Here is a 24,244-nt window from a genome sequence, read left to right on the forward strand (position 1 = left end):
CAGTACTGTCCCCCCCACAGTGTGACCCTCCCTCAGTACCACCCCTCCCACAGTGTGACCCTCCCTCAGTACCACCCCTCCCACAGTGTGACCCTCCCTCAGTATGCTCTGAGTGTGTTGCCTTGGGCTCTGTGAATGGGTGCCACACATTCCCTTGGGAAGCAGAGTCGCTGCTGGAGGCGACAGAACAAAGCTGAGGGCCCACCAACCGCTCCCCTTCTCAGCTGGGTTCGATCCCGACCTCGGGCGCTGTCTGTGTGGAGTCTGCACGTTCTCCCTGTGACCATCTGGGTACCCCCCGGGCGCTCCGGTTCCCTCCCACATCCCAAAGAAGTGCGGGTCGGGGGGTTAACTGGCCGCTGTAACTTGGCCCGGGTGTAGGTGAGGGGCACAAGAACCAATGGGAGTTTGTTGGGCACGGATGAGGGAGAACAGGCCTCAGGGGAATAAGGAGGGAGTGGGACTGACAGATTCATCGCCCCCGGCGGTTGTCTGGGTGTGGAGTGTGTCACGGTCAGGTTCCACAGCTCTCTCAGGTTTAACCTGACAAGGAACCTCATCTCCTGCACACACCCACCGCCCTGCGATCGGGCAGCTCCCGATCACACCCACCACTGAGGTGGCTCTGTCAACACTGCCAGCCGGGGTGGGCCACATTGCAGATCCACTGTCGAGGGTTCGAGCCCTCCTTCAGAGAGTTAGCCCAGGGGATGCAGCTCTCTCAGAGCTACCGTCCTGTATAAAGGCAGACAGCAAAGAAACAGGCCCTTCAGCCCAACATGTCCATGCCGACCATCGTACCCATCTGTCCTCATCCCATTTCCCGGCACTTGGGCCATAGTGTACTCTGCCCCGGCCATTCCAGTGTTCATCTACATGCTTCTCCAGTGCTGTGAGAGTCTCTGCCTCCACTGCCCCACAGGCAGTGCGTTCCAGATTGCAACCCCCCTCCCCCCACCCCCCGGGTGAAAAAAACTCTTCCTCAGACCCCCTCCGAACCTTTGACTCCTCACCCTAAACCTATGCCCTCTGGAGAATGAGGGGCGACCTTGTAGAAGTGTTCAAAATTATGAGAGGCATAGATAAGGTGGACGGTAACAGTCTTTTCCCCAGGGTAGGGGAGTCCAAAACTAGGGGGGGGGCATAGGTTTAGGGGGAGAGGGGAAAGATTTAAAAGGCACCTGAGGGGCAACCTTTTCATGCAGAGGGTGGTGAGTGTATGGAACGAGCTGCCAGAGGAAGTGGGTTGAGGCAGGTACAACAGTATCTTCTAAGCAGCACTTGGATCGGTACATGCAGGGGTGGGGCTTGGAGGGATATGGGCCAAACGCAGGAAATTGGGACTAGCTGGTGGGCACCGTGGTCGGCATGGACTGGTTGGGCCAAAGGGCCTGTATCCGTGCTGTATTGCTCTATGACTGTGGTCTTTGGACATCTGTGCCATGGGGAAAACCTTTTTACTGTCTACCCTATCTATGCCCCTCAGAATTTTGTACACCACCATCAGGTGCCTGCACACTCACGGTGATGTGAAAGACAGCAGCCTGGGCAATATTTACATCAGGAGGAAGTAAGAACCCCAGTGCTCATGGGATCTTCCTGTGCGTAGCCTGTCCCCTGCTTTCCCCAGAGTGGCTGCCTTGTGCAAAGGGCTCACTCAGCTGTTAAGGTTCCTTCTGATATTCTGAGGAGGAGACTTCAGAAATGCAAAACCAGCTATTGTTGAGTCCCGGTCTGAATTCACACCAATCTCTTCTGGAGAAAATGATAGCAATCTAGTCTCCTCTCTGGATCAAGCAAACATCGGCAAATATATTTATCATCTCATGAATTCCATCTGGCAGGAATTATTGAGATTACAGCTCCCTCTCTGTTAGAAAGTCAGAATCATAGGTCAGTGGAATAGACAACAGTACCAGCATCCCAACGGAACCCAGTCCATGCTACTAATTCCCTTTCTGCAGAATCCCAGGGCACCAACGCCTTCCTGACTCTGATTGTCAGGAACTCTGTTCTGCTCATCTCCCTTCCAATCACTCCTGCTGGTAAACCATCCCACTCAGTCCCTTTGGATCAAATCTCAATGGATCCAATTCCTTCTCATTCATTGCTTGTATGGAGAATCCCAGTGGAATTCCTTCCCTCTGGAGATTGGAAATTTTGCTTCCTGAGGAATGCTGACCCTGGGTCCATCTGCCTCTGGAAACATCTAGCGGAAAAAATAAGAAGGTGGAGCATTTTGTAAATTGGTAAATTGGTTTATTATTGTCACTTGTACCGAGGTACAGTGAAAAACTTGTCTTTCATACCGATCGTACAGGTCAATTCATTACACAGTGCAGTGAGGTAGTGCAAGGTAAAACAACACAGATTGCAGAATAAAGTGTCACAGCTACAGAGAAAGTGCAGTGCAGGCAGACAATAAGGTGCAAGGCCATAACGAGGTAAATTGTGAGGTCAAGAGTCCATCTTATCGTACTAGGGGACCATTCCATAGTCTTATAAACAGCAGGATAGGAGCTGTCCTTGGGCTCAGTAGTACATGCTTTCAGGTTTTTGTATCTTCTGCCTGATGGGGGGTATGGGGGGGAGGGGTGGAGGGAGAAGAGAGAATGTCCGGGGTGGGTGAGGTCTTTGATTATGTTGGCTGCTTTACTGAGGCAACGGGAAGTATAGACATAGTCCATGGAGGGGAGGCTGGTTTCTGTGACGAGCTGAGCTGTGTCCACAACTCTCTGCAGTTTCTTGTGGTCCTGGGCAGAGCAGTTGCCGTACCAAGCCATGATACATCCAGATAGCATGCTTTCTATGGTGCATCGATAAAAATTAATGAGTGTCGAAGGGGACATGCCAAATTTCTTTAGCCTCCTGAGGAAGTAGAGGCGCTGGTGAGCTTTCTTGGTCGTGGCATCAACGTGGTTGGATCATAGAACATAGGACATTACAGCACAGTACAGGCCCTTCGGCCCACAATGTTGTGCCGACATTTTATCCTGCTCTAAGATCTACCTAACCCTTCCCTCCCACATAGCCCTACATTTCTCTATCATTCATGTGTCTATCTAAGAGTCTCTTAAATGTCCCTAATGTATCTGCCCCCACAACCTCTACAGACAGTGCGTTCCACACACCCACCACTCTCTGTGTAAAAAAACTTACCCCTGACATCCCCCTTATACCTTCCTCCAATCACCTTAAAATTATGCCCCCTCGTGTTAGCCATTGTCGCCCTGGGAAAAGTCTCTGACTGTCCATTTGATCTACGCCTCTTATCACCTTGTACACCTCTGTCAAGGACAGGCTATTGGTGATGTTCACTCTTGCCAGAACTTGTAGCTCTCTACCCACTTGACCTCAGCACCGTTGATGTAGACAGGAGCATGTTCACCTCCCCCCTTCCTGAAGTCAATGACCAGCTCTTTTGTTTTGCTGACGTTGAGGGAAAGGTTGTTGTCATGACACCATGTCACTAAGCTCTCTATCTCCTTCCTGTACTCCGACTCATCGTTATTTGAGATACGGCCCACTACAGTGGTGTCATCTGCAACCTTGTAGATGGAGTTAGAGCAGAATCTGGCCACACAGTCACGAGTGTATAGGGAGTAGAGTAGAGGGCTGAGGACGCAGCCTTGTGGGGCACCAGTGTTGAGAATAATCGTGCTGGAGGTATTGCTGCCTATCCTCACTGATTGCGGTCTGTTGACATAGTGAGAGACTGAAAGGAGTTGATGTTCAGAGAGACCTGGGTGTCCTGTACAACGATCACTGAAAGTTGACATGGAGGGGAAGCAACCAATTAGTATGGCAAACAGTATGGTGGTCTTATTTCAGAAGATTTGGATCTCTTTCTCCAATTATACAGAACTCTGATTGGTATTGTATTGGTATTGGTTTATTATTATCACTTGTACTGAGGTACAGTGAAAAACTCGTCTTGCATACCGATCGTACAGGTCAATTCATTACACAGTGCAGTTACATTGGGTTAGTACAGAGTGCATAGATGTAGTACAGGTAAAAACAATAACAGTACAGAGTAAAGTGTCACAGCTACAGGGAAGGTGCAGTGCAATAAAGTGCAAGGTCACAACAAGGTAGATCGTGAGGTCAGAGTCCACCTCATTGTATAAGGGAACCGTTCAATAGTCTTATCACAGTGGGGTAGAAGCTGTCCTTAAGTCTGGTGGTACGTGCCCTCAGGTTCCTGTATCTTCTACCTGATGGAAGAGGAGAGAAGAGAGAATGTCCCGGGTGGGTGGGGTCTTTGATTATGCTGGCTGCTTCACCAAGACAGCGAGAGATAAAGACAGAGTCCACGGAGGGGAGGCTGGTGTCCGTGATGCACTGGGCTGTGTCCTCAACTCTCTGCAGTTTCTTGTGGTCCTGGGCAGAGCAGTTGCTGTACCAAACTGTGATACATCCAGATAGGATGCTTTCTATGGTGCATCAGTAAAAGTTGGTGAGAGTCAAAGGGGACAAACCGAATTTCTTTAGCCTCCTGAAGAAGTAGAGGGGCTGGTGAGCTTTTTTGGCCGTGGCATCTACGTGATTTGACCAGGACAGGCTGTTGGTGATGTTCACTCCCAGGAACTTGAAGCTGTCAACCCTCTCGACCTCAGCACCGTTGATGTAGACAGGTGCATGTACACCACCCCCTTTCCTGAAGTCAATGACCAGCTCTTTAGTTTTGTTGACACTGAGGGAAAGGTTGTTGTCATGACACCATTCCACTAAGCTCTCTATCTCCTTCCTGTACTCCGACTCATCGTTATTTGAGATACGGCCCACTACGGTGGTGTCATCTGCAAACCTGTAGATGGAGTTAGAGCAGAATCTGGCCACACAGTCATGAGTGTATAGGGAGTAGAGTAGAGGGCTGAGGTCGCTGCCTTGTGGGGCACCAGTGTTGGGAATAATCGTGCCTGAGGTATTGCTGCCTATCCTCACTGATTGCGGTCTGTTGGTTAGAAAGTCAAGGATCCAGTTACAGAGGGAGGTGTTGGGTCCTAGGTCTCGGAGTTTGGTGACAGGCTTGCTTGGGGTTATTGTATTGAAGGCAGAGCTGTAGTCAATAAACAATAGTCTAACATAGGTGTCTTTACTGTCCAGATGCTCCAGAGCTGAGTGTAGGGCCAGGGAGATGGCGTCCGCTGTAGACCTGTTTCGGCGATAGGCGAATTGCAGTGGGTCGAGATTGTCTGGGAGGCTGCAGTTGATGGGTGCCATGACCAGCCTCTCAAAGCACTTCATGATGGTAGATGTCAGAGAACTGTAGCTGGAACACTGTGTGTGGGTCTGCTCTCCCAACCCAAGGAAGGAGATATTCATCATAGAGTGAGTGCATCGAAAACATAACCCACTCCCCCGTGTTCTTTTCCCCCTCGCACCTTCCACACAGGGTCTCTGTTCACCTTTTCCTCCCCTCTCTCGTCACCTCGACCTGGTTGCAACCACACATCACCCACACACCTACCTACCTGGGCTTCCTCTCCCTTCGTTCACCTCTCCTATCCCCTCTCCCACCTGCTTCCATCTGCCCGTCACCTCTCCCTCATACGGTACCACCTATCACCCACCGACCTCTGTCTGTACCCTTCCCCCTCCCCTAACTGGCTCCAACTGCCCACCATTCCCCCTCCCCCCAACCTAGTTCCAACTACCAGCCCCTCTCACCCCTCCCTCTCACTTCTATGTATGGTTATCTTCCCTCTGCACTCTCCAGTACGATGAGATGGACTCTTGACCTCACAATCTACCTCGTTGTGACCTTGCACCTTATTGTCTACCTGCACTGCACTTTCTCTGTAACTGTGACACTTTACTCTGCATTCTGTTTTGTTTTCCCCTGTACTACCTCAATGCACCGTGTAATGAATTGATCTGTATGAACGGTATGCAAGACAAGTTTTTCACTGTACCTCGGTACATGTGACAATGATAAACCAATTAATTAAACCAGTCCTAATTAAGGGTCTTGACCTAAAACGTCAACCTTCTCACTGAGTTTGTTTTTCAGGCATGTACTCCTGAGTTCAGAAGAATGAGAGGTGATCTTACCGAAACATATAAAATTCCCATGAGGTTTGACAACGGTAGATGTGGGACAGATGTTCCCCCAAGCTGGGGTGTCTAGAACTGGGGTCAAAATGAGGGTTAGCCCATTAAGAAGTGAGGAGAAATTTCTTCCAGAGGATGGTGAACCTTTGCAACTTCTACCCGAGAAGGGCATAGAGGCTCCCACCACTGAGTACAGTCAAGGCAGTGATAGATCTTTGGATGTAAGCGAATCAAGGGCTATGAGGTTGGTGCAGGAAAACAGTGCTGAGATAAAAGGTCAGGACACTTAGAAAACATCAACAGGATTAGATAAAGTCAACACGGATTTGTGAAAAGCAAGCCATGTTCGACAAATCTCTGTTTTTTGAGGATGTAACTGCTGGAATAGATAAGGAAGATCCAGCATTTGTGGTGTGTTTGGATTGTTAGAAGGCCTTTGATAGTCACGTGTGGAAGGTTAGTGTGTAAAATTAAAACACGTGGGATTGGGGTAATACATTGGTGTGGATTGGCTGACAGACAGGAAACAGAGGGGTGGAATAAACAGTTCTTTATCAGCTGGCAGGCGGTGAGCAGGGGTACCGCAGTGATTGGTTTTGGGTCCCAGCTGGTCACAATGTACACCAACGGTTTGGATGAGGGAACTCAAGAAAATATTTCTAAGTTTTGCAACAAAGTGAAACTGACTGGGATTGTGAGATCTGAAGGGAGGGACACAGAGAGGGTTCAAAGCAGTTTAGGCGCAGTGAGTGAGTTGACACAACAGAAAAGAAAGCAGAAAGATGAGTGTTACTGAAATGGTGAGAGATTGGGAAGCACTGGTGTACAAAGGGTGTCCTCGTACACCAGTCGCTGTAAAGCACACCTGTAGTGCAGGAAGCCATAAAGAAGGCAAACTGTATGTTGGCCTTCACTGTAAGGGGTTTTGAGTACAGGAGCAAGGACACCTTGCTGCAGTTCTACAGGAAATGAAAATCAAAAGTCTGCAGATGCTGGAAATCAGAAATAAAAGCAGAAAATTTTGGAAACAGCAGATCAGGAGGCGTCTGTGGAGAGAGAACAGAGTTAACGCAAGACCCTTTGTCAGAACTGGGGAAAGGGTCACAGAGCAGGTGGCAGGAAGAATGGATGTCAGTATCTGTGACGGGGTGAGACCAGTGTGAGAATTGAAGTGACAGGCAGTGGTCAGCTCAGGATGGCCCCTGTGGACAGAGCAAAACAATCGCACATCTGTGTTTGGTTTCTCCATTGCGAGCGTTGGGTTGGAAGGGGTGCCGGTGGAAGGACTGTTCAGGTCCCTGGGTGATGGGAAGGGAAGAGGTAAGAGGACAAACGTGGTTGCTTCCTGTCACCTGACACTTTAATTCTCAGTCCCACTCCCACTCTGACATCTCTCTCTCTCCCTCTCCTCGACCTGCAGCTCCAGAGAATAGTGTGGGGATGCCAGCAAAGGTCACAGACACCATGGAAAACGAGATGCATCTCCAAGAACCATTAATCTATTTTTAACTCTCTGCTTGGTCTCCATAACCTTTCTGCTTAATCAAATATTTAGCCTGTCGTGCCTGAAGGCAAGGTAGTTGTCCCTCCTGTTTCCTCTCCCACCAATCCTTCATTACAAATTCAGATGCTGTGTCTTCTGGAGGGGCAGTATTGAGATACCTCAAGGCATCAGGCTGAGCTACCATCCAGGCAGCTTGTTGTGGAAGCTTTAATTAAAGTCTCCCCTCTATAGGGGCTCTCACACAGCTCTGATACCCAGTCACTGACTCCCCCCAACCCATCTGCTGACGCACCTGAGCAATGATTCATGTATGGCACAGCCCGGCTCAGTCTCAGCAGGCTTGTCGACCTTAAGAGGCATCAGGTCCGAATGTCCATCCACCTTGCCCACCTCCACAGGGTCCAGCACTGGACGAGAGATCTGCCACCAGCCACGCACCACCCCGGCAAGCATGGACGACTGGCCGGTTTCAGAGACCAGGGAGGGGACTGGGCTTTGAGGAGGGAGTGTAGCACCTAAGAACCTGCAGATGCTGGAAATCTGAAATAAAATCAGAGAACGTCCGAAACACTCAGCGGTCAGGCAGCATCTGTGGAGAGAAAAGCAGAGACAACATTTCAGGTCAGAACAGAACCTCTTCAGTGCCCTACATTGGATGGGACACTGCCCCTCTGTCCTTTGCCATGCCACAATACAGGGGAGGGCCTTCAGCCCATCGGACCTGTGCAAGCCCAAGGCAGAGTAGTCCTGCTAGTTCTGCTCTCCCATTCTCTCCCCTTTGCACTGAAACCTGTTCCTCACTCGTGCCCATCCAGTGGGCATTAGAAGAACCTGATTGTGCGCAGCTCTGGTTGCTCAGCTAAAGGAAGGGAGTCATTAGGCTGGAATGGGTGTAGAGAGAAGGAGGCTGAGGGGTGACCTAATAGAGGTTTATAAAATCATGAGGGGCACAGGTAAGGTGAATGGTCTTTTTCCCAGGATGGAGGAGTCTAAAACTAGGGGACATAGGTTTAAGATGAGAGGGTAAAGATTTAAAGGGGACCTAAGGGGCAACATTTTCCACAGAGGGTGGTGGGTATATGGAACAAGCTGCCAGAGGAAGTGGTGGAGGCAGGTACAGTTACGGTGTTTGAAAGGCATTTGGACAGGTTTATGGATACGACAGGTTTAGAGGGATGTGGGCCAAACACAGGCAAATGGGATTAAGGTCAAGTAGGTAAGTTGGTCGGCATGGACGAGTTGGGCCGAAGGGCCTTTTCCCGTACTGAATGACTCTGTGACACGCTGTGAGCTCCAGATCGTCACCACAATTCTTTCCCGGAAGAAGGTTTTCCCTCACATTCCCCCAGATCTCCTGTCCGCAGTTTGCGTCCCGGGATCCTTGACCCAACTGCCCATGGCGACGGTTACCCGGGACCTGACCTTCTCCACTCCAGTCGTCCATCTCATTAATGCTCCTCTCCACGTCCCCCGCCCCATGACTACAAGTCCACGGCCCTGTGTCCACCTCCGTCCTCACTTACACTCCCCTTCCGCTCCGGAATCCAGTTAAACTCCCGGAGTGTATTCCCATTACTCTGCTGATAAATGCATCGGGGTCGTACGTCAGCAGGATCGTATGCACGGTGTGTTTCTAGCTGCTGCCTACAGAGGGGTGCAGCAATGCATTCTGTTGCATTGCCTGCTGCAGCACTGGCAGTGTTCCCTGCCATGCTTGCTGCCCTGCGCCAGTGCCAGGGTCACCCAACCATGCTCGGCTGGAAGGCAGCTGTGTCCTTACCCCTCGCTCAGGACAAGGGTTCTCGTCCCATCCTGTGTCCTGAGCCAGTTATCCCAGCCCAGATCACGGTGAAGCGCTGAGGGAATGGCACACTGTCAGAGGAGGCAGGTCTCAGGGGAAGGACCAGATCTCAGACCTGGGACGTCATCCTGATCCTGCCTCATGACGGGACCTTCTGTCTGTCTCATCAGGCAACCCCACAGCATCAGGGAGTGGCTGATCCCACACTCACACGTCCTCTGGAGTGGGGTGGGAGGGTCATAGTGATCGGGGGACACCGAGGGGACGGTGGGGGGGAGGTTAAAGTGACGGGGAGAGACTGACGGGGGATATAGTTATGGGGAGAGATGGGGGGGATAGAGTGATGGGGAGGTATGATAGATGTTGTGTATTTAGACTTTCAAAAGGCCTTTGACAAGGTGCCGCACAAGAGACTGATTAATAAGATGAGAGCTCATGGAATTACAGGTAGGATAGCAGAATGGGTGGAGCATTGGCTGGTTGGCAGGGAGCAAAGGGTGGGAATAAAAGGATCTCATTCTGGTTGGCTACCGGTTACTAGTGGTGTTCCACAGGGGTCGGTGTTGGGGCCGCTTCTTTTTACCTTGCACATTAACAATTTGGATGATGGAGTAAATGGTTTTGTGGCTAAGTTTGCGGATGACACCGAGATAGGTGGAGGAGTAGGGAGTATTGAGAAGACAGGAAGGTTGCAGAGAGACCTAGATAGTTTAGGAGAATGGGCAAGGAAATGGCAGATGAGATTCAATGTTGAGAAATGTGCAGTTGTACACTTTGGAAACAGAAATTAACGGACAGATTATTATCTAGAAGGAGAGAAAATTCAAAGTACGGAAGTACAAAGGGACTTGGGGGTACTCGTGCAGGATGTCTTAAAGGTTAACCACCAGGTCGGATCGGTGGTAAAGAAGGCGAATGCTATATTGGCATTCATTTCGAGAGGTATGGTGTATAAAAGTAAGGAAGTGTTGATGAGGCTCTACAGGGCACTAGTGAGGCCTCATTTGGAATACTGTGCACAGTTTTGGGCCCCATATCTTAGGAAGGATGGAGAGGGTTCAGAAGAGATTTACAAGGATGATTCCCGGAATGAAAGGGCTTACGTATGATGAGCGTTTGTCGGCTCTTGGACTGTACTCACTGGAGTACAGAAAAATGAGAGGGGACCTCATAGAAACATTTAAAATATTGAAAGGACTGGACAGAGTAGATGTGGCCAAACTGTTTCCCTTCGTGGGTGAGTCCAGGACCAGAGGGCACAATCTTAGAATTAGAGGGTACAGATTTAAAACAGAGATGAGGAGAAATTTCTTTAGCCAGAGGGTGGTGAATTTGTGGAATTCCTTGCCAGGTACAGCAGTGGAGACCAGATCATTGGAGACGTTTAAGGAAGAGATAGATAGATATCTAAATAGTCGGGGTATCAAGGGATATGGAGATAAGGCCGGAAATTGGGGTTAGAATAGTGTGGTTTTTTTTGCCCCCCCCCCCCCGAATTTCTCATTTCTTTTTCTTTTTTCCCTTTTCCTTGGAGCAGACTCGATGGGCCGAATGGCCTACTTCTGCTCCCTTGTCTTGTGATCTAGTTATGGGGAGGGACGGGGGATATAGTTATGGGGAGGATGCTTTGTTAGTTGTCAAGAGAGTGGGCTTGTTGCCTGAAAGGATTGAGTGAAGAGGGAGGGCAAATCTCTTTGCATGGAGCCAGAGGTGAAGGTGTCAGAGCTGAGGGGGAAGCCGGCTGAGCAGTCGGTGATGGGGGCAGTGATCTACTCCAGCCTCAGGCTGTGAGCTGGATCCAGGGCCTCAGCACGGACAGAAGGGCTCGGCTCCTAACGAGATCCCTCTCCCAACACACACACCATCCATTATTTAATGTCCCAGCTCCACGGTCCAGCAAAGCAATTCCAGGTCACAATAAAATATTTAGAACATGCAGAGCTTTGGATCACAAGCTCAGCTCTCACAGCCACAGAGCCAATTCGATTTTAAGCTGGACTGATCAGAGGCAGCAGGAGCAGTCACTGGATGTATCCCTCCAGATAATATTCCACAAAATTCAACAGCAGCTCGCACCAAAGCTGATTCAGTCACTAAATGATTAAATTGCAGCAGAGGCTGGCAGGTGCAATCTGTCTCCCAGTGATCTGCCTCCCCTCTCATTTGATTTAGTCTCTTTCAAGCTGAATTGTTTTGGAATTTCAATGATGAAAATGTTGTGTTTATTCAGTAGAGAAGCGATTCCGCTGGGAGAGAAGCTAAATTCATCACGGCAACAGGTAGTAAGTAGTCTTAGACACAGAGTGAAGCTCCCCCTACACCGTCCCACCACACACTCCCAGGGTCAGACACAGAGTGAAGCTCCCTCTACACTGTCCTATCACACACTCCCGGGGTCAGACACAGAGTGAAGCTCCCTCTACACTGTCCCATCACACATTCCCGGGGTTAGACCCAGGGTGAAGCTCCCTCTACACTGTCCCATCACACACTCCCAGGGTCAGACACAGAGAAGTGAACGTTTTGAGACAGCCTGGTTCTGTGGAAACATCACAGTAATGCAGTGGGTAGAGCCTCTGCCTCAGCACTCCAGAGACCCGGTTCAATCCCAAAGTCTGGCGCAGTCTGTGTGGAGTTTGCATGTTCTCCCTGTGACCACACGGATTTCCTCTGAATGCTCCAGATTCTCCCCACATCCCAACGACATGTGGGTGGTTAACTGGCCTGTCTTAGGTTACCAGTAAAGGAATCAGATGGGGCTTGATGTGCAATATGGAAGCAAATAAGTTAACGGGCCATGGGGAAATAGGGAGTAGTGGCTGTTGTAAGTTGCCCCCGGTGTGGGTTGGTGGTTGGAGAATCGGGAGCACTTGTTGGGTATGTGAGGGAAAATAAGTTGCAGGGAAATGAGTGGGGAGAAGGTGGGACGGATCTGAGAACTGGCATGAAGTCGATGGACAGAACGGCTTCATTCCACGGCGTAAGGAAATCTGGTTGACCATTTATCTGGGTGAAGTTGGCTGAGTGATGAAACGTGTGCAAAGATACCAGGGTCTGCTGCTGCTACAAAACTATAAACCACTGGAGCAACTCAGTGGGTCAGGCAGCATCTGTGGAGGGAAATGCACAGTCGAGGTCTCAGGTCGAGGCCCTTCATCAGGACTGAGGGGGAGGTAGCCAGTGTAAAGAGGTGGGAGGAAGGGGCAGAGGAAGAGCTGGCAAGTGATGGTGGATCCAGGTGAGGAGGGGAGAGTGGAGGTGGTGACAGAGGCTGGGAGGTGATGGGTGGAGGTGACAGAAGGCTGCAGATGTTGAGATCCGATAGGAGAGGAAGGTGGACCCTGGAACCAAATAAGGGAGGTGGGGAGGGCAGATGGGAACTGGGGGAGGGGACCCAGGGAGAGGGGTGTGTGGGTGATGGTCAGATGAGTCGGGGAGGGGAAAGAAACAGGGTGACGGAGGGGAGGGGCTGGGGTGGACCAGGAGGAGGGAGAAGGGGACAGAGAGGGATCAGGCGACCTCTGCTGGTGGACCTGTGACACCCAAGTTCGAGGGTGGGGTCAGACCCCAGTTTGACCACTGATCTAAAAGGTGGCTCCTCTGACAATGTGACACCCCTGCAGGACTGCGCAGGTGGGACCTGGACCTCCAGCTGAGAGAGGCCGGTGTCCTGAACCCAGGCGGTGTGCGGTGATCCAAGGGGAGAACGCTGCCCCATGCTCGCTGACACTTTCCTTATGTTTAACACCAGATCAGCGGGACGATGTACAACACAGGGCGACACGTTTCCCTGAGGCTGGACAAGGAGCATCTGGTCAATGTCTCCGGTGGACCCCTCACCTACAGTTACCGCCTGGAGGAGATCCGGCTACACTTCGGCAGTGAGGATAGCCAGGGGTCGGAGCACCTGCTGAACGGGCAAGCCTTTTCGGGAGAGGTGAGTCACTGTCAGAGGGAGATACAGCAGGGAAACAGGCCCTTCGGTCCACTGAGTCCATGCCGACCATCAACCAACCACCCACTTACATTCATCCTACCTGAATTCCATTTCATTCTCCCCACACTCCCCCCAGATTCTACCCCTCACCCACACGCTGGGGACAATCCACGGCGGCCAACTAACCCACTGACCCGCACACCTTTGGGATGTGGGAGGAAACCAGAGCACCGGGGGGTGGGGGGTGGTGTGGGTGTGGGGGGCGGTGGGGGCAGTCCCACGCGGTCACAGGGAAAACGTGCAAACTCCACACAGACAGTGCCCGAGGTCGGGATTGAACTCAGGTGGGCCGTGGAGAAGATTGAACAGGATATCAAACAAAAAACTCAGCGGGTCAGGCAGCATCCGTGGAGGCAAAGAGAAGGTCGACGTTTTGGGTTGAGTTCTACCAGCAGTTTGTTTTTTTGGCTCCAGATTGCAGCATCTCCTGTGTCTGCAATAGGATCTGCATCAACTGGGGAAGTGGGTAGGGGAACGACTGAGGCAAGTGCAGTGATACATGTTGGCAAGTTAAACCTGGCCAGGGTAATCCACAGTGAATGGCAGGGCCCTGGGGAGTGCTGTTGAAGAGAGACCTGGGGAAATATAGGTTGTTCCCTGAAAGTGGTGACATAGGTAGACAGGGTGGTGAAGAAGGCACGTGGCACACTGGCCTTCATCAGACGGGCATTGAGCACAAGAGTTGGGACATCACGTTATAGTTCTACAAAATGTTGTTGAGACCACACGTGGGGCACCGTGTGCAGTTCTGGTCAGCACACCACAGGAAGGCTGTGATTAAGCTGGATCGGGTGCAGAAACGATCCACCAGGATGTTGCCGGGACTGGAGGGCTCGAGTTGTCAGGAGAAATTGGAGAGGCTGGGACTGATTTCCCTGGAGCGGAGGAGGCTGAGGGGTGTAGAAAATTATGAGAGGCATAGATAGGGTAGGTAGCCTGAACCTCATGGTAGGGGTGTCTAAAACTAGAGGGCAGAGGTTTAATGAGAGCGGGAGGAGGTTTAAAGGGGATCTGAGGGGTAAATGTTTCACACACAGAGTAGTTGGTACCTGGAACGAGCTGCCAGAGGTGGTGGTGGAGGCAGGAACAGTGACAATATTTAAGAGGCATCTGGACAGGTACTTGAATGAGCAGGGGACAGAGGGAGACGGAATTAATGCAGGCAGGTGGGATTGGTGTAGATAGGGACGATGGTCAGTACAGACACGGTGGGCCGAAGGGCCTGTTTCTGTGCTGTACCATTCTGTGACGCTATGACCTGGTCGCTGGAGCTGTGAGACAGCAGCCCTACTAGTAACACCACTGAGTCCTGGGACACGCGGGGTCCTGGAGTGAGACAGGCTGCTGCAGGTCACAGGACAAAGAGCTCAGACACATTAAACAATGATTACAATCGATTACTTCCGCTGCTCTTGGTGAAACGACAAGAGCAGAGGCAGTGTCAGGCAGGGTTTGATGCCAGGCCCCTGAGGAGATAGGATAGCCCACCAGAAGGTTAGAGCAGAAGGGGATGTGGGAGTGAGAGGGAATTTTGAGGGGATTCCAGAGTGCAGGAAGGCACGGCTGCCAGTGGTGGGGCCAATAAATTCGGGAATCCTCGCGAGAGCAGAATCTTCCTGTGCTGCATTTCCCACATTACAGAAATGACTCGTTGTTTGTAAAACGTCCTGGGACATCCTGGGGTTGGGAAGGGCGCTACAGAAATGTCAGTCTGCCTTTCTTTGACCAGCTCCCTTTCAGCGAGGAACAAACACGGGCATGTTCTCGCCTGTGTGCACGGTGCAGTCAGTTAGAAGATCAGGGGAAGGAACTTCTTCCTCTGAACCAACCATCCATCTCCCAGTTGATGCTAATTCCCCTGTCACCTGCTCAGTGAGACTCACTCAGTGTTTAACATGCTGACTAGTCGATTAATTTGCACAGTTTGCTCTGTGCTTCCACAGAGCAATTTGCAGACTAGAAACTAATTGCAAACTCATCACAATACTTCACTGTAAAAATGACCAGGGGGAAACCTCCTCTCTTTGTGGGCAGAACATGAAAAAACGAAGAAATTACGCAGGACAATACCTGCTGCGCCACTCAGTGATCATGGGTGGTCACCTCAGCAACATTTGCTTGCACTGTCCCATATCCCGTGATTCTCTTTATATCTTATAATCTATTGTTCTGTCTTGACTATACATGTTCTATTTATTTTGTTCTATAAATATAGAGCTGCGCTGTTGTCCTTGCATCATTAAAGTTCCTTCCTCACCAGAGGTTGTACTTAGCAGATGGCCACGGCACACCGTGCTAGAATAACAGCAGAATGCTGGAAACACTCAGCGGGTCAGGCAGCATCTGTGAGGAGAGAGGCAGTTAATGCTTCATAGGAACTGGGAAAGAGAGGAACGAGTTAGTCAAGGAAGGTGGGGAGGACGATGGGTGGAATCGGGGAGTCTCTCTGATAGGGTGAGACTGGGTGACCCAATGCAGATACCAGAGACTGCAGATGCTGGAATCTGGAGCAACACACAAGATGCTGGACGAACTCAGCAGGTCAGGTAGCACCCGTGGGGGAAACAGACTGTCGATGTTTCAGGAAGGGTCCAGATGAAGGGTCAGACCTGAAACATCAGCCGTCTCTTTCCCTCCATAGATGCCACCTGATCAGTTGAGTTCCTCCAGCATTTAGTTTGGATGACCCAATGTGACAGTTAAGGGGCAGTTAAGATCAGATTCAGCTCCCATGTGTGTGTAATGTGCTGTTAATGGTCAGGCTGTGGGACCATGTACAACAAGCCAGACCGCACAAGAAAAAGGAAAGCTTTAGCCAACATGATGACAAACTGAACTGGCTGGTTCTCACACAAAGAGAAAGAAAGAGAGAGATACCTAACGTTGGAGAATTGGACGTTGAACCTCACAGCCTGCCTGTTTTATCCACCATCCCCCTCTGTCTGTGACCTCCTGCACCGTTACACCAAGGCCCAACACAAGCCCGAGGAGCAACACCTCGTCTTCTGTCAGCCGAGAAGGTTGCCGGGAAGGTTAGGGAGAGAGTGTCCAGGATTAGGTAATGGGGAAGGAGTGGGATCAGGAGGGGTTATTGGGGAAGGGTGAGCTTTGGGAGGGGTTAATGGGGAAATGTGACTGGGAGAGGTTAATCTGGAAGGGAGGAGATCAGGGAAAGAAATGTAACCAGGAGAGGTTACTGATGAGGACTAGGAAGGGTTAATGTGGGAGGGTATGAGCAGGAGGGCTTAACGATGAGTGATGTTGAACGTCTGATGGATTCCTGATGGAGAACAGGAAGGGTTAATGGGCAAGGACATCAGCGGTAGGTGTGAGTGCGAGGGGTTCACAGGGAGTGATGGAGATTGGGATTGGTTCTGGTGGAGGACGTAAGCAGAAGGGCCAACGATGGCTGATGGGGTTCAGTTGGAGTTAATGATGAGAGCAGGAGAGGTTAACTGTGGGGAGGGGTTAATGGTCAGTGAGGGGAGGGGTTAAGGGTCAGTGAGGGGTAGGGGTTGGTGGTCAGTGGGTGGGAGGATCCTGGGGACTCCAGTGGTCCGAGGACACCCCTGCTCCGCCCTCCTGCCCACGCTGTGAGTCGCTGTGTCCCGACCTGCCTGCTGCGCCCTGCGGCTGAGGAAGAGCCCTGGCTCGGTGGTAAAGCAACTGGTTCACCTGAGTCAGCCCCTTGAGGGGCCAGAGAGGCTCGAGCCCCTTGCTCAACCCACCTGTGCCAAGACCACCTTCCCTCCCACCCCGCTCCTGCCACTTCGTGCCCAAGCCCAGCTACGCCATCTCTGCCCCTCCCTCCCTAAATGTACCCAGAAGGACGTCAGGAGCAGGAGCACTGAACCATCCACCCAGTCCCACCCTGCAGTGGGATCATGGATCATGGATCACGTCTGCTTTCCCAACTCATCCCTGGCTCCCAGTACACAGACTGCTGCCTGCATGGGGGGGGGGGGGGAGGTTCTCAGCACAGCCCAGATCAGAGAACGGCTTCTGGCTCCGTCTCCAGAGCTGCCCCAGTGAAGTCCCTGATTAGAGACCTGGGCTGCATTTATTTTTAGCCTCTTGAAGGCAAACTAACAGCTCCACCTGAAGCATGTGGACCACTGGCAATTCCTCTCCCAGCCCTTTCCAGCATCATTGGCTTTCCGGAATCTCAACACAGTCAGAGGCAAAACACTTAGCACCCCGTCCACCTGCCTCAACACCCCTCCCCCCCACCTCCGGCACACAGTCTACACAATGCACTGTGGTTACTCACCCTGACAGCACCTCCCAAACCTGCCACCCCTCCCACTGAGAAGGACAAGAGCAGCAGGGGCAGGGGAACACCACCGCCCGCAGGTTCCCCTCCAAGTCGCGCACCATCCCGCCTTGGTTCCTCACAGGCTTGGAGCTCCCTCCGGGCCGCTCCATGAGACCACCTTGGTTGCAAAGGCTACAGTGGTTCGAGAAGGTGGCTTACCACCAACTTCTCATCAGGGTTGGGTAACGGATACTGACCACACTGCAGGAAGGGACCAAGCAAGTGTCATCTCCCTCCCTTGTGGTTAATGGTTTCCTCTGCTGCGCCGAGCTCCCCGGCTCCTGATGTTCCTTCCATCACCTGGACTGGTTGCCACAGCTGGCACACATTTACTGGCACCGTCCTCTTCACAAGGCAGACCCCTCCCTTCTCTCACCACACACCCTGGTGAACCTGTCGCTCGCCACACAGGGAGCTTGCTCACCACCAACGCAGCACTGTCACAGCACAGGAAGAGGCTGTTCAGCCCATTTTGTCTGTGCTACCAGTTCCTCACCTGCCTGCCTCCTAACCTCCCACCATGAACAGCAAAGAACCACGAAACCCAACCAACTTGTTAAAATATTTATCTTGCTAAATATTAAACAGTGACTGCTAGCACTGCTGATTATTGATTACTGTCCTTTATATTCCTGTGCAAACATACTACTTTAACACATAATAGCTAAGTGTTATATAATGAATGCCCCTGACAGCCACGGCTTGATTCAAGTGTCCTCTATGTTTTTCACAGCTAATTTATCTACATACTTCAGCTACGGTTCATTATAGATTATTTACCAGTAGCTTCAAGAAATGTCAAGAATTGGACTCCACTTGTCATGAAAGTGAGTTGAAGGGTAGCCTATTGTGCACGAAATGTCTAGTGCTGGAGTTAACATTGCCTCCAAAGTCTGGCTGTGGTGCTTTCAGTGTCCTAGGTTCGATGCCCCGTCCTACTGCACCGTACTCCGACATATCTGCATCCCACGTAGATAATTCTTCACCCGTGGTGTCAAACAGCCAGCAAGTTGTTTGTACAGCACCTCCCAAGCCCACCACCTCTACCCCCAAGGAGCACAGGGGCATCTAGCGCAGGGGAACACCACCACCTCAAAGTCAACGTCGAGTTTATTGTCAGGCGCACAAGTCCATGTCTGCACGGGTGCAATGAAAAACTTACTTGCAGCAGCATCACAGGCACAGAGCATCAGATAAGCAGAATTCACAAGAAAAACATCAATTGAACATAAATTCAACACAATTTTTACAAGAAAGAACGCAATTAAAAAAAAAAGAAAGTTCATTTTAGTGCAAAGTGATCAAAGTGTTTGTATGTATTAATATTCTCTTTTATGAGTCACATGTACATCGAAACACACAGTGAGGTGCGTCTCTGCGTAGAGTGTTCTGGGGCAGTTATAGTGTTGCTAAACTGTGGTGATTAGGGTTGTGCCGGTTGGTTCAAGAACCGGATGGTTGAAAGGAGGTAGCTGTTCCTGAAGGTCCCTCTTCAAGTCCCACACCATCCTGACATGGATCTAAATCACTGTTCCTTCATTGTCACTGGGCCTTAACCCCGGAACTCCCTTCCCCACAACACTGTAGGAGCATCCGCAGCGGAAGGCAGCTCACCCCCACCTTCTGGGGCAGGTAGGGATGGGAAATAAATGCTGGCCTCGGGCAAAGCCAGAAAAATAAATAAAACTAGGGTGGTGAGGAGACCAGTCAATGGTTGAAGCAGCCCTTATCACAGGAGTGTGGAGAGCGCGAAGTGGGAGGCTGGGCCATGTCCCGGAGAGAGGAGACAGAGTCGGGAACAGCAGCATAATGAGTCCTGCCCTTCCCCTGCTGCCGGGCACCAGAGCAGTGCTCAGGCTTGTCGACAGTGCACGCACACACATACGCGTGCACATGCGCACACATGCACACATACGCGCATGCACACACACACACACACACACACGTAGGCACAGACACACACACGCGTACGCGAACACACACACACACTCAGCAATCAGCAGCACAGTATCATCACCCTTTGTTGACTGGAATGGGCAAACAGTGATGTCAAGACAACCTTTAAACATCTGACATGCTCAGAAAAAGTAGATTGACATTTACATCATGCCTGGCCTCTGTGCTTAAAATCAACAGGGAACCAATTAAGCAGTCAGTGAAGTATGGGCTTCAAACCCTGCTGCATCCCATATTTCCGAATGCTTTGAAGATCTGCTGAACCATGACTAAGGTGCAAATAATTGGCAGTGAAAGATTGTTCAGCCCTTGGCTGTCTTTATGAGCAAAGCATTGTTGTATTAGGAGATTCTGGGGGAAGTCTCCAGCCCCACAAAGTCTACGGGACATCTATGTCTGTATCTCTGTGGCAGAGTCGGACACCAGCCTGATTCCCCGAGGGAGGATGTTCAGCCCATTGCAAGCTGGGCAACCCTATCAGTCTCATTCCCTTCCCCATTATTTCCCTGCACCTCTGCAACTTGTTCACTTGCACACATCCATCAACTCCCCTTTGCTTCTTTGACCATCACATACACCCTAGATCGAACCCTGTACAAAACACTGGCCCGGTCACAGCTGCAGTAGTGTGGCCAGTCCTGGACACCACACCACAGCTGGAGGGGCTTCGGCTAAAGTGCGGAAGAGATTTACCAAAATGAATCCAGGGATGAGGGACTTCAGATCCCATGTTTCCCCACAACATGGGAGACCATTCAGCCCATCGAGTCTATGCCGGCTCACACAGCAATCCCATTCCCCTGTAACCCATTCTCCCCACACTCCCATCAACTGCCCCCGGATTCCACCCCTCATCCACACACAAATGATAATTTACAGCGGCCAGTTAACCCACCGACCCACACGTCTTTGGAACGTGGGAGGAAACCGGAGCACCCAGCGGAAACCCATGCGGTCACAGGGAGAACGTGCAAACTCCGCACAGACAGTGCCTGAGGTTGGGATCGAACCTGAGTCACTGGAGCTGTGAGGCAGCAGCACTACCTGCTGGGCCACGGTGTCACCTGCCCCAGCCCTGCGATGCTCTGCAGGAGCTCCTCCCTTGGGTTGGATCTGCCTGAGAGGCAACACACAAGATGGAGGATCTCAGTGGGTCCAGTTGATGGGTCTCGACCAGAAATGTTAACTGTCCATTTCCCTCCGTAGATGCTGCCTGACCTGCTGAGTTTCCCTGGCATTTTGTCTGTTGCTCCAGATTCCAGCCTCTGCCGTCTCCCGTGTCTCCAGAGGGAAAGGCAGCTTGACTCCGCCGTGTAAGAGGGGCTCTGTCAGGGTGGGTGTGGAGGGGGTGTTTCCTCGTGGGGGAATCAAGAACCAGGTATCACTGGTTAAAGGTAAGGGGGAGCCCATGAAGATGGAGATGAGGTGATTTATCTTCTCTTGGAGGGTTCTGAGTCTCTGGAACTCTTCCTCGGGGCGGGGGCCGGTGGAAGCAGAGTCTTTGAAAGTTTTGAAGGCTGCAGTAGGTAGATACTTGATGAGAGGGGTAAAAGGTTGCCGGGGATCAGTGGGGTTACAGAGTTGAGGTTACAGTCTGATCAGCCCTGACCTTATTGAACGTAGGAGCAGAATGGAGGGGGTGAATGGCCTCCTCCTGCTCTCTTGTTCACAGCTACCAGAGAGTGGAATCATAGAACATCGAACACTACAGCACAGTACAAGGCCTTTGGCCCACAATGTTTTGCCAACGGTTTATCCTGCTCTAAGGTCTACCTAACCCTTCCCTCCCACATAGCCCTCCATTTCTCTAGCATTCATTTGTCTATCTAAGAGTAGACAGCCAGCGCCTCGTTCCCAGGGCACCAATGCTCAATACAAGAGGGCATGGCTTTAAAGTAATGGGTGGGAAGTTCAAGGGAGATATCAGAGGAAGGTTTTTTACCCAGAGAGTGGTTGGGGCATGGAATGCGCTGCCTGGGGTGATGGTGGAAGCAGGTACATTGGTCAAATTCAAGAGATTACTAGATAAGCATATGGAGGAATTTAAAATAGAGGGATATGTGGGAGGGAGGGGTTAGATAGTCTTAGGCGAAGTTTAAAGGTCAGCACAACATTGTGGGCCAAAGGGCCTGTATTGTGCTGTACTGTTTATGATTCTATGTTCTAAGAGTCTCTTAAGTGTCCCTAATGTATCTGCCCCCACAACCTCTGCCGGCAGTGCGTTCCACGCACCCACCACTCTCTGTGTAAAAAACTTACCGTCAATCTACGGCACGGGGGGAGGCCATTCGGCCCATTATGTCTGTACCAGTCAGGGAAGGTTCTGTGGAGCCCTAATCCAGTTTCCCTGCCTGGGCCCAGAGCCTTAAGGTCACAGATCTCTGAGTTCACAGCCAAGTCATGGCCAAGTGTGCAGGGGGTTTCTGTCCCAACACCCCTTTGGGATGAGGTTCCAGATCCCCACCACCTTTGGGCTGAAGGCATCTCCACCCCCTCCATCACTGGTGGTAACTCCCAGCCTCCTTCTCGCCCATAATGTCCAGTGTCCATGGATCCAGCCCTCACCTCTTCCCTCCCAATACCATCCACCCCACTCCCATCACATCCCATGGACCCAATCCCTCCCCTTCACTACCAAAATGAAGGGTCTCGACCCGAACCGTCGACTGTCCATTTCCCTCCACAGATGCTGCCCGACCCGCTGAGTCCCTCCAGCATTTTGTATGTTGCTCCAGATTTCCAGCATCTGCAGTCTCCTGTGTATCCCAATGGGACGGCAATGTTGTGAACATGGTTAGTAAGTTTGTGGATGACACCAACACTGGTGGTGTGGTGGACAGTGAAGAGGGTTGTCCAAGGTTACAACAGGATCTGGATCAACTGGGAAAGTGGGCTAAGGAATGACAGATGGAATTCAACTCGGATAAATGCAAATTGATGCTTTTGGGATGTTAAAACCAAGACAGGACACGCAGTAAATGGCAGGGCCCTGAAGAGTGTTGTAGAACAGAGACACCCAGGGTTACAGGTACGTAGCTTCCTGAAAGTGGTGACTTGGGTGAACAGGGTGGTGGAGAAGGCGTTTGGCACACTGGCCTTCATCGGTCAGGGCACTGAGTACAGGAGTTAGGATGTCATGTTACAGCTGTACTAGATGTTAGTGAGTCCGCCGCTATAGGAAGGGTGTCATTAAGCAGGAAAGGTATAGAAATGATTCACGGGGATGTTTCCAGGACTGGAGGGCTTGAGTTATAAGGAGAGGTTGGATAGGCTCGGGGCTGTTTTCCCTGGACCGAAGGAGGCTGAGGGGTAACACTATGGAGGTTTATAAAATCATGAGGGGTATATATCAGGTGAATGATCACAGTCTGTTTCCCAGGGTAGGGGAGTCTAAAACTAGAGGGCATTGATTTAAGGAGAAAGGGGAAAGATTTTAAAGGGACCTGAGGGGCAACTTTTTTTGGTGGGTGTGTGGAACGAGCTGCCAGAGGAAGTGGTAGAGGCAGGTACAGTTACAGTGTTTAACAGGCACTCGGACAGGTCCATGGATGGGAAAGGTTTAGAGGGATATGGGCCGGATGCAGACAAATGGAACTAGCTCAGGTAGGCAGCTTGGTCAGCATGGATGAGTTGGGCCGAAGGGCCTGTTTCCGTGCTGTGTGACCCAATCCCACCCTTTTCACTGTCTTCATATCCCACAGACCCAGCCCACTCTCTCCCAAAATATCCAATGGACCCAATCCCATCCCTTCACTCCCCCCCCCATGACACCCAATCTCTCCATACCACCTCACCACCCACTTGGCACTCGTACAGAGGGGATGTGACTCCATGAAAGGTGAAGCAGGCCACATCCAGTTATTGAAATGCTCTTCATAAGTTTGCTTCTGAAAGATATTTGCTCTTTATAGGGGACTAGGGGATTACATAGCCTGTGGAATTACCAGGAGTTCTTTTATATCCTGATCATAGAGAGTTCCGTGCCAGAGAACACAGAATCCCTTTAACATCTGCACTCGTTGCGTTCCGGGACCCAAAAGGATTGAAGCAAAATATTGACTTTCCTGTTCCCCAAGTAATCCCCACTTTTTCAAGGTGTTCCTCGCCTGTTCTCTCAGCCTGCGGTATCTTGAGGGAATTTAACAGAGTAAAGCAGGGAAGCAAGTGTTTTAAATCCGGGAAGCAGTTTCCATCCACAGAGCCGGTGTGACCAGAGAGCTCGGGCTGGAAGTAATTGGCCAAGGGAGAAGGGGAGATGAGCAGAATGTTTGAATGCTGTGATTGGGATTCATTGCCTGAAACCAGATTCAACAGCAGCTTGCAAAAGGGGACGGGCTACACAGGAAAGGCAGGGTATCTGTGGGGCTGCAGTGAAAGAGCCGGGGTTGGGAACAATCGGATCGCTCTGACAAAGGGACATCGTACGATCGCTCTGGGTCTGGAAGGACGTTGAGGAGGTGAGAGGTGACAGCTGGGGCGGGGGTTGGCAGTGGGGTGGGGGAGGCTTGGTGGAGTGGGTGAGGTCAGCACTCCCAGGATAGGATGGCACTTGAGAATATATGGAATTAAAGCCAGGGTAGGCCATTCGGCCCCTCACAGCTCAGCACATCACGG

The 24,244-nt window shown here is 51.2% G+C and overlaps 1 protein-coding gene across 1 annotated transcript in view; it reads left to right on the forward strand.

Moving 5' to 3' along the window:
• The window catches only part of ca10a (carbonic anhydrase Xa), a 187,789-nt gene that overhangs the window by 141,758 nt on the left and 21,787 nt on the right, over nucleotides 1-24,244 (forward strand). Inside the window, exon 4 of the mRNA XM_052033203.1 lies at nucleotides 13,114-13,299. Coding sequence (XP_051889163.1) covers nucleotides 13,114-13,299 — 186 coding nt within the window. The remainder of the gene's footprint in view (nucleotides 1-13,113; nucleotides 13,300-24,244) is intronic.

The sequence above is a fragment of the Pristis pectinata genome, chromosome 18, assembly GCF_009764475.1.
Source record: "Pristis pectinata isolate sPriPec2 chromosome 18, sPriPec2.1.pri, whole genome shotgun sequence".
Classification (NCBI taxonomy): Eukaryota; Metazoa; Chordata; class Chondrichthyes; order Rhinopristiformes; family Pristidae; genus Pristis; species Pristis pectinata.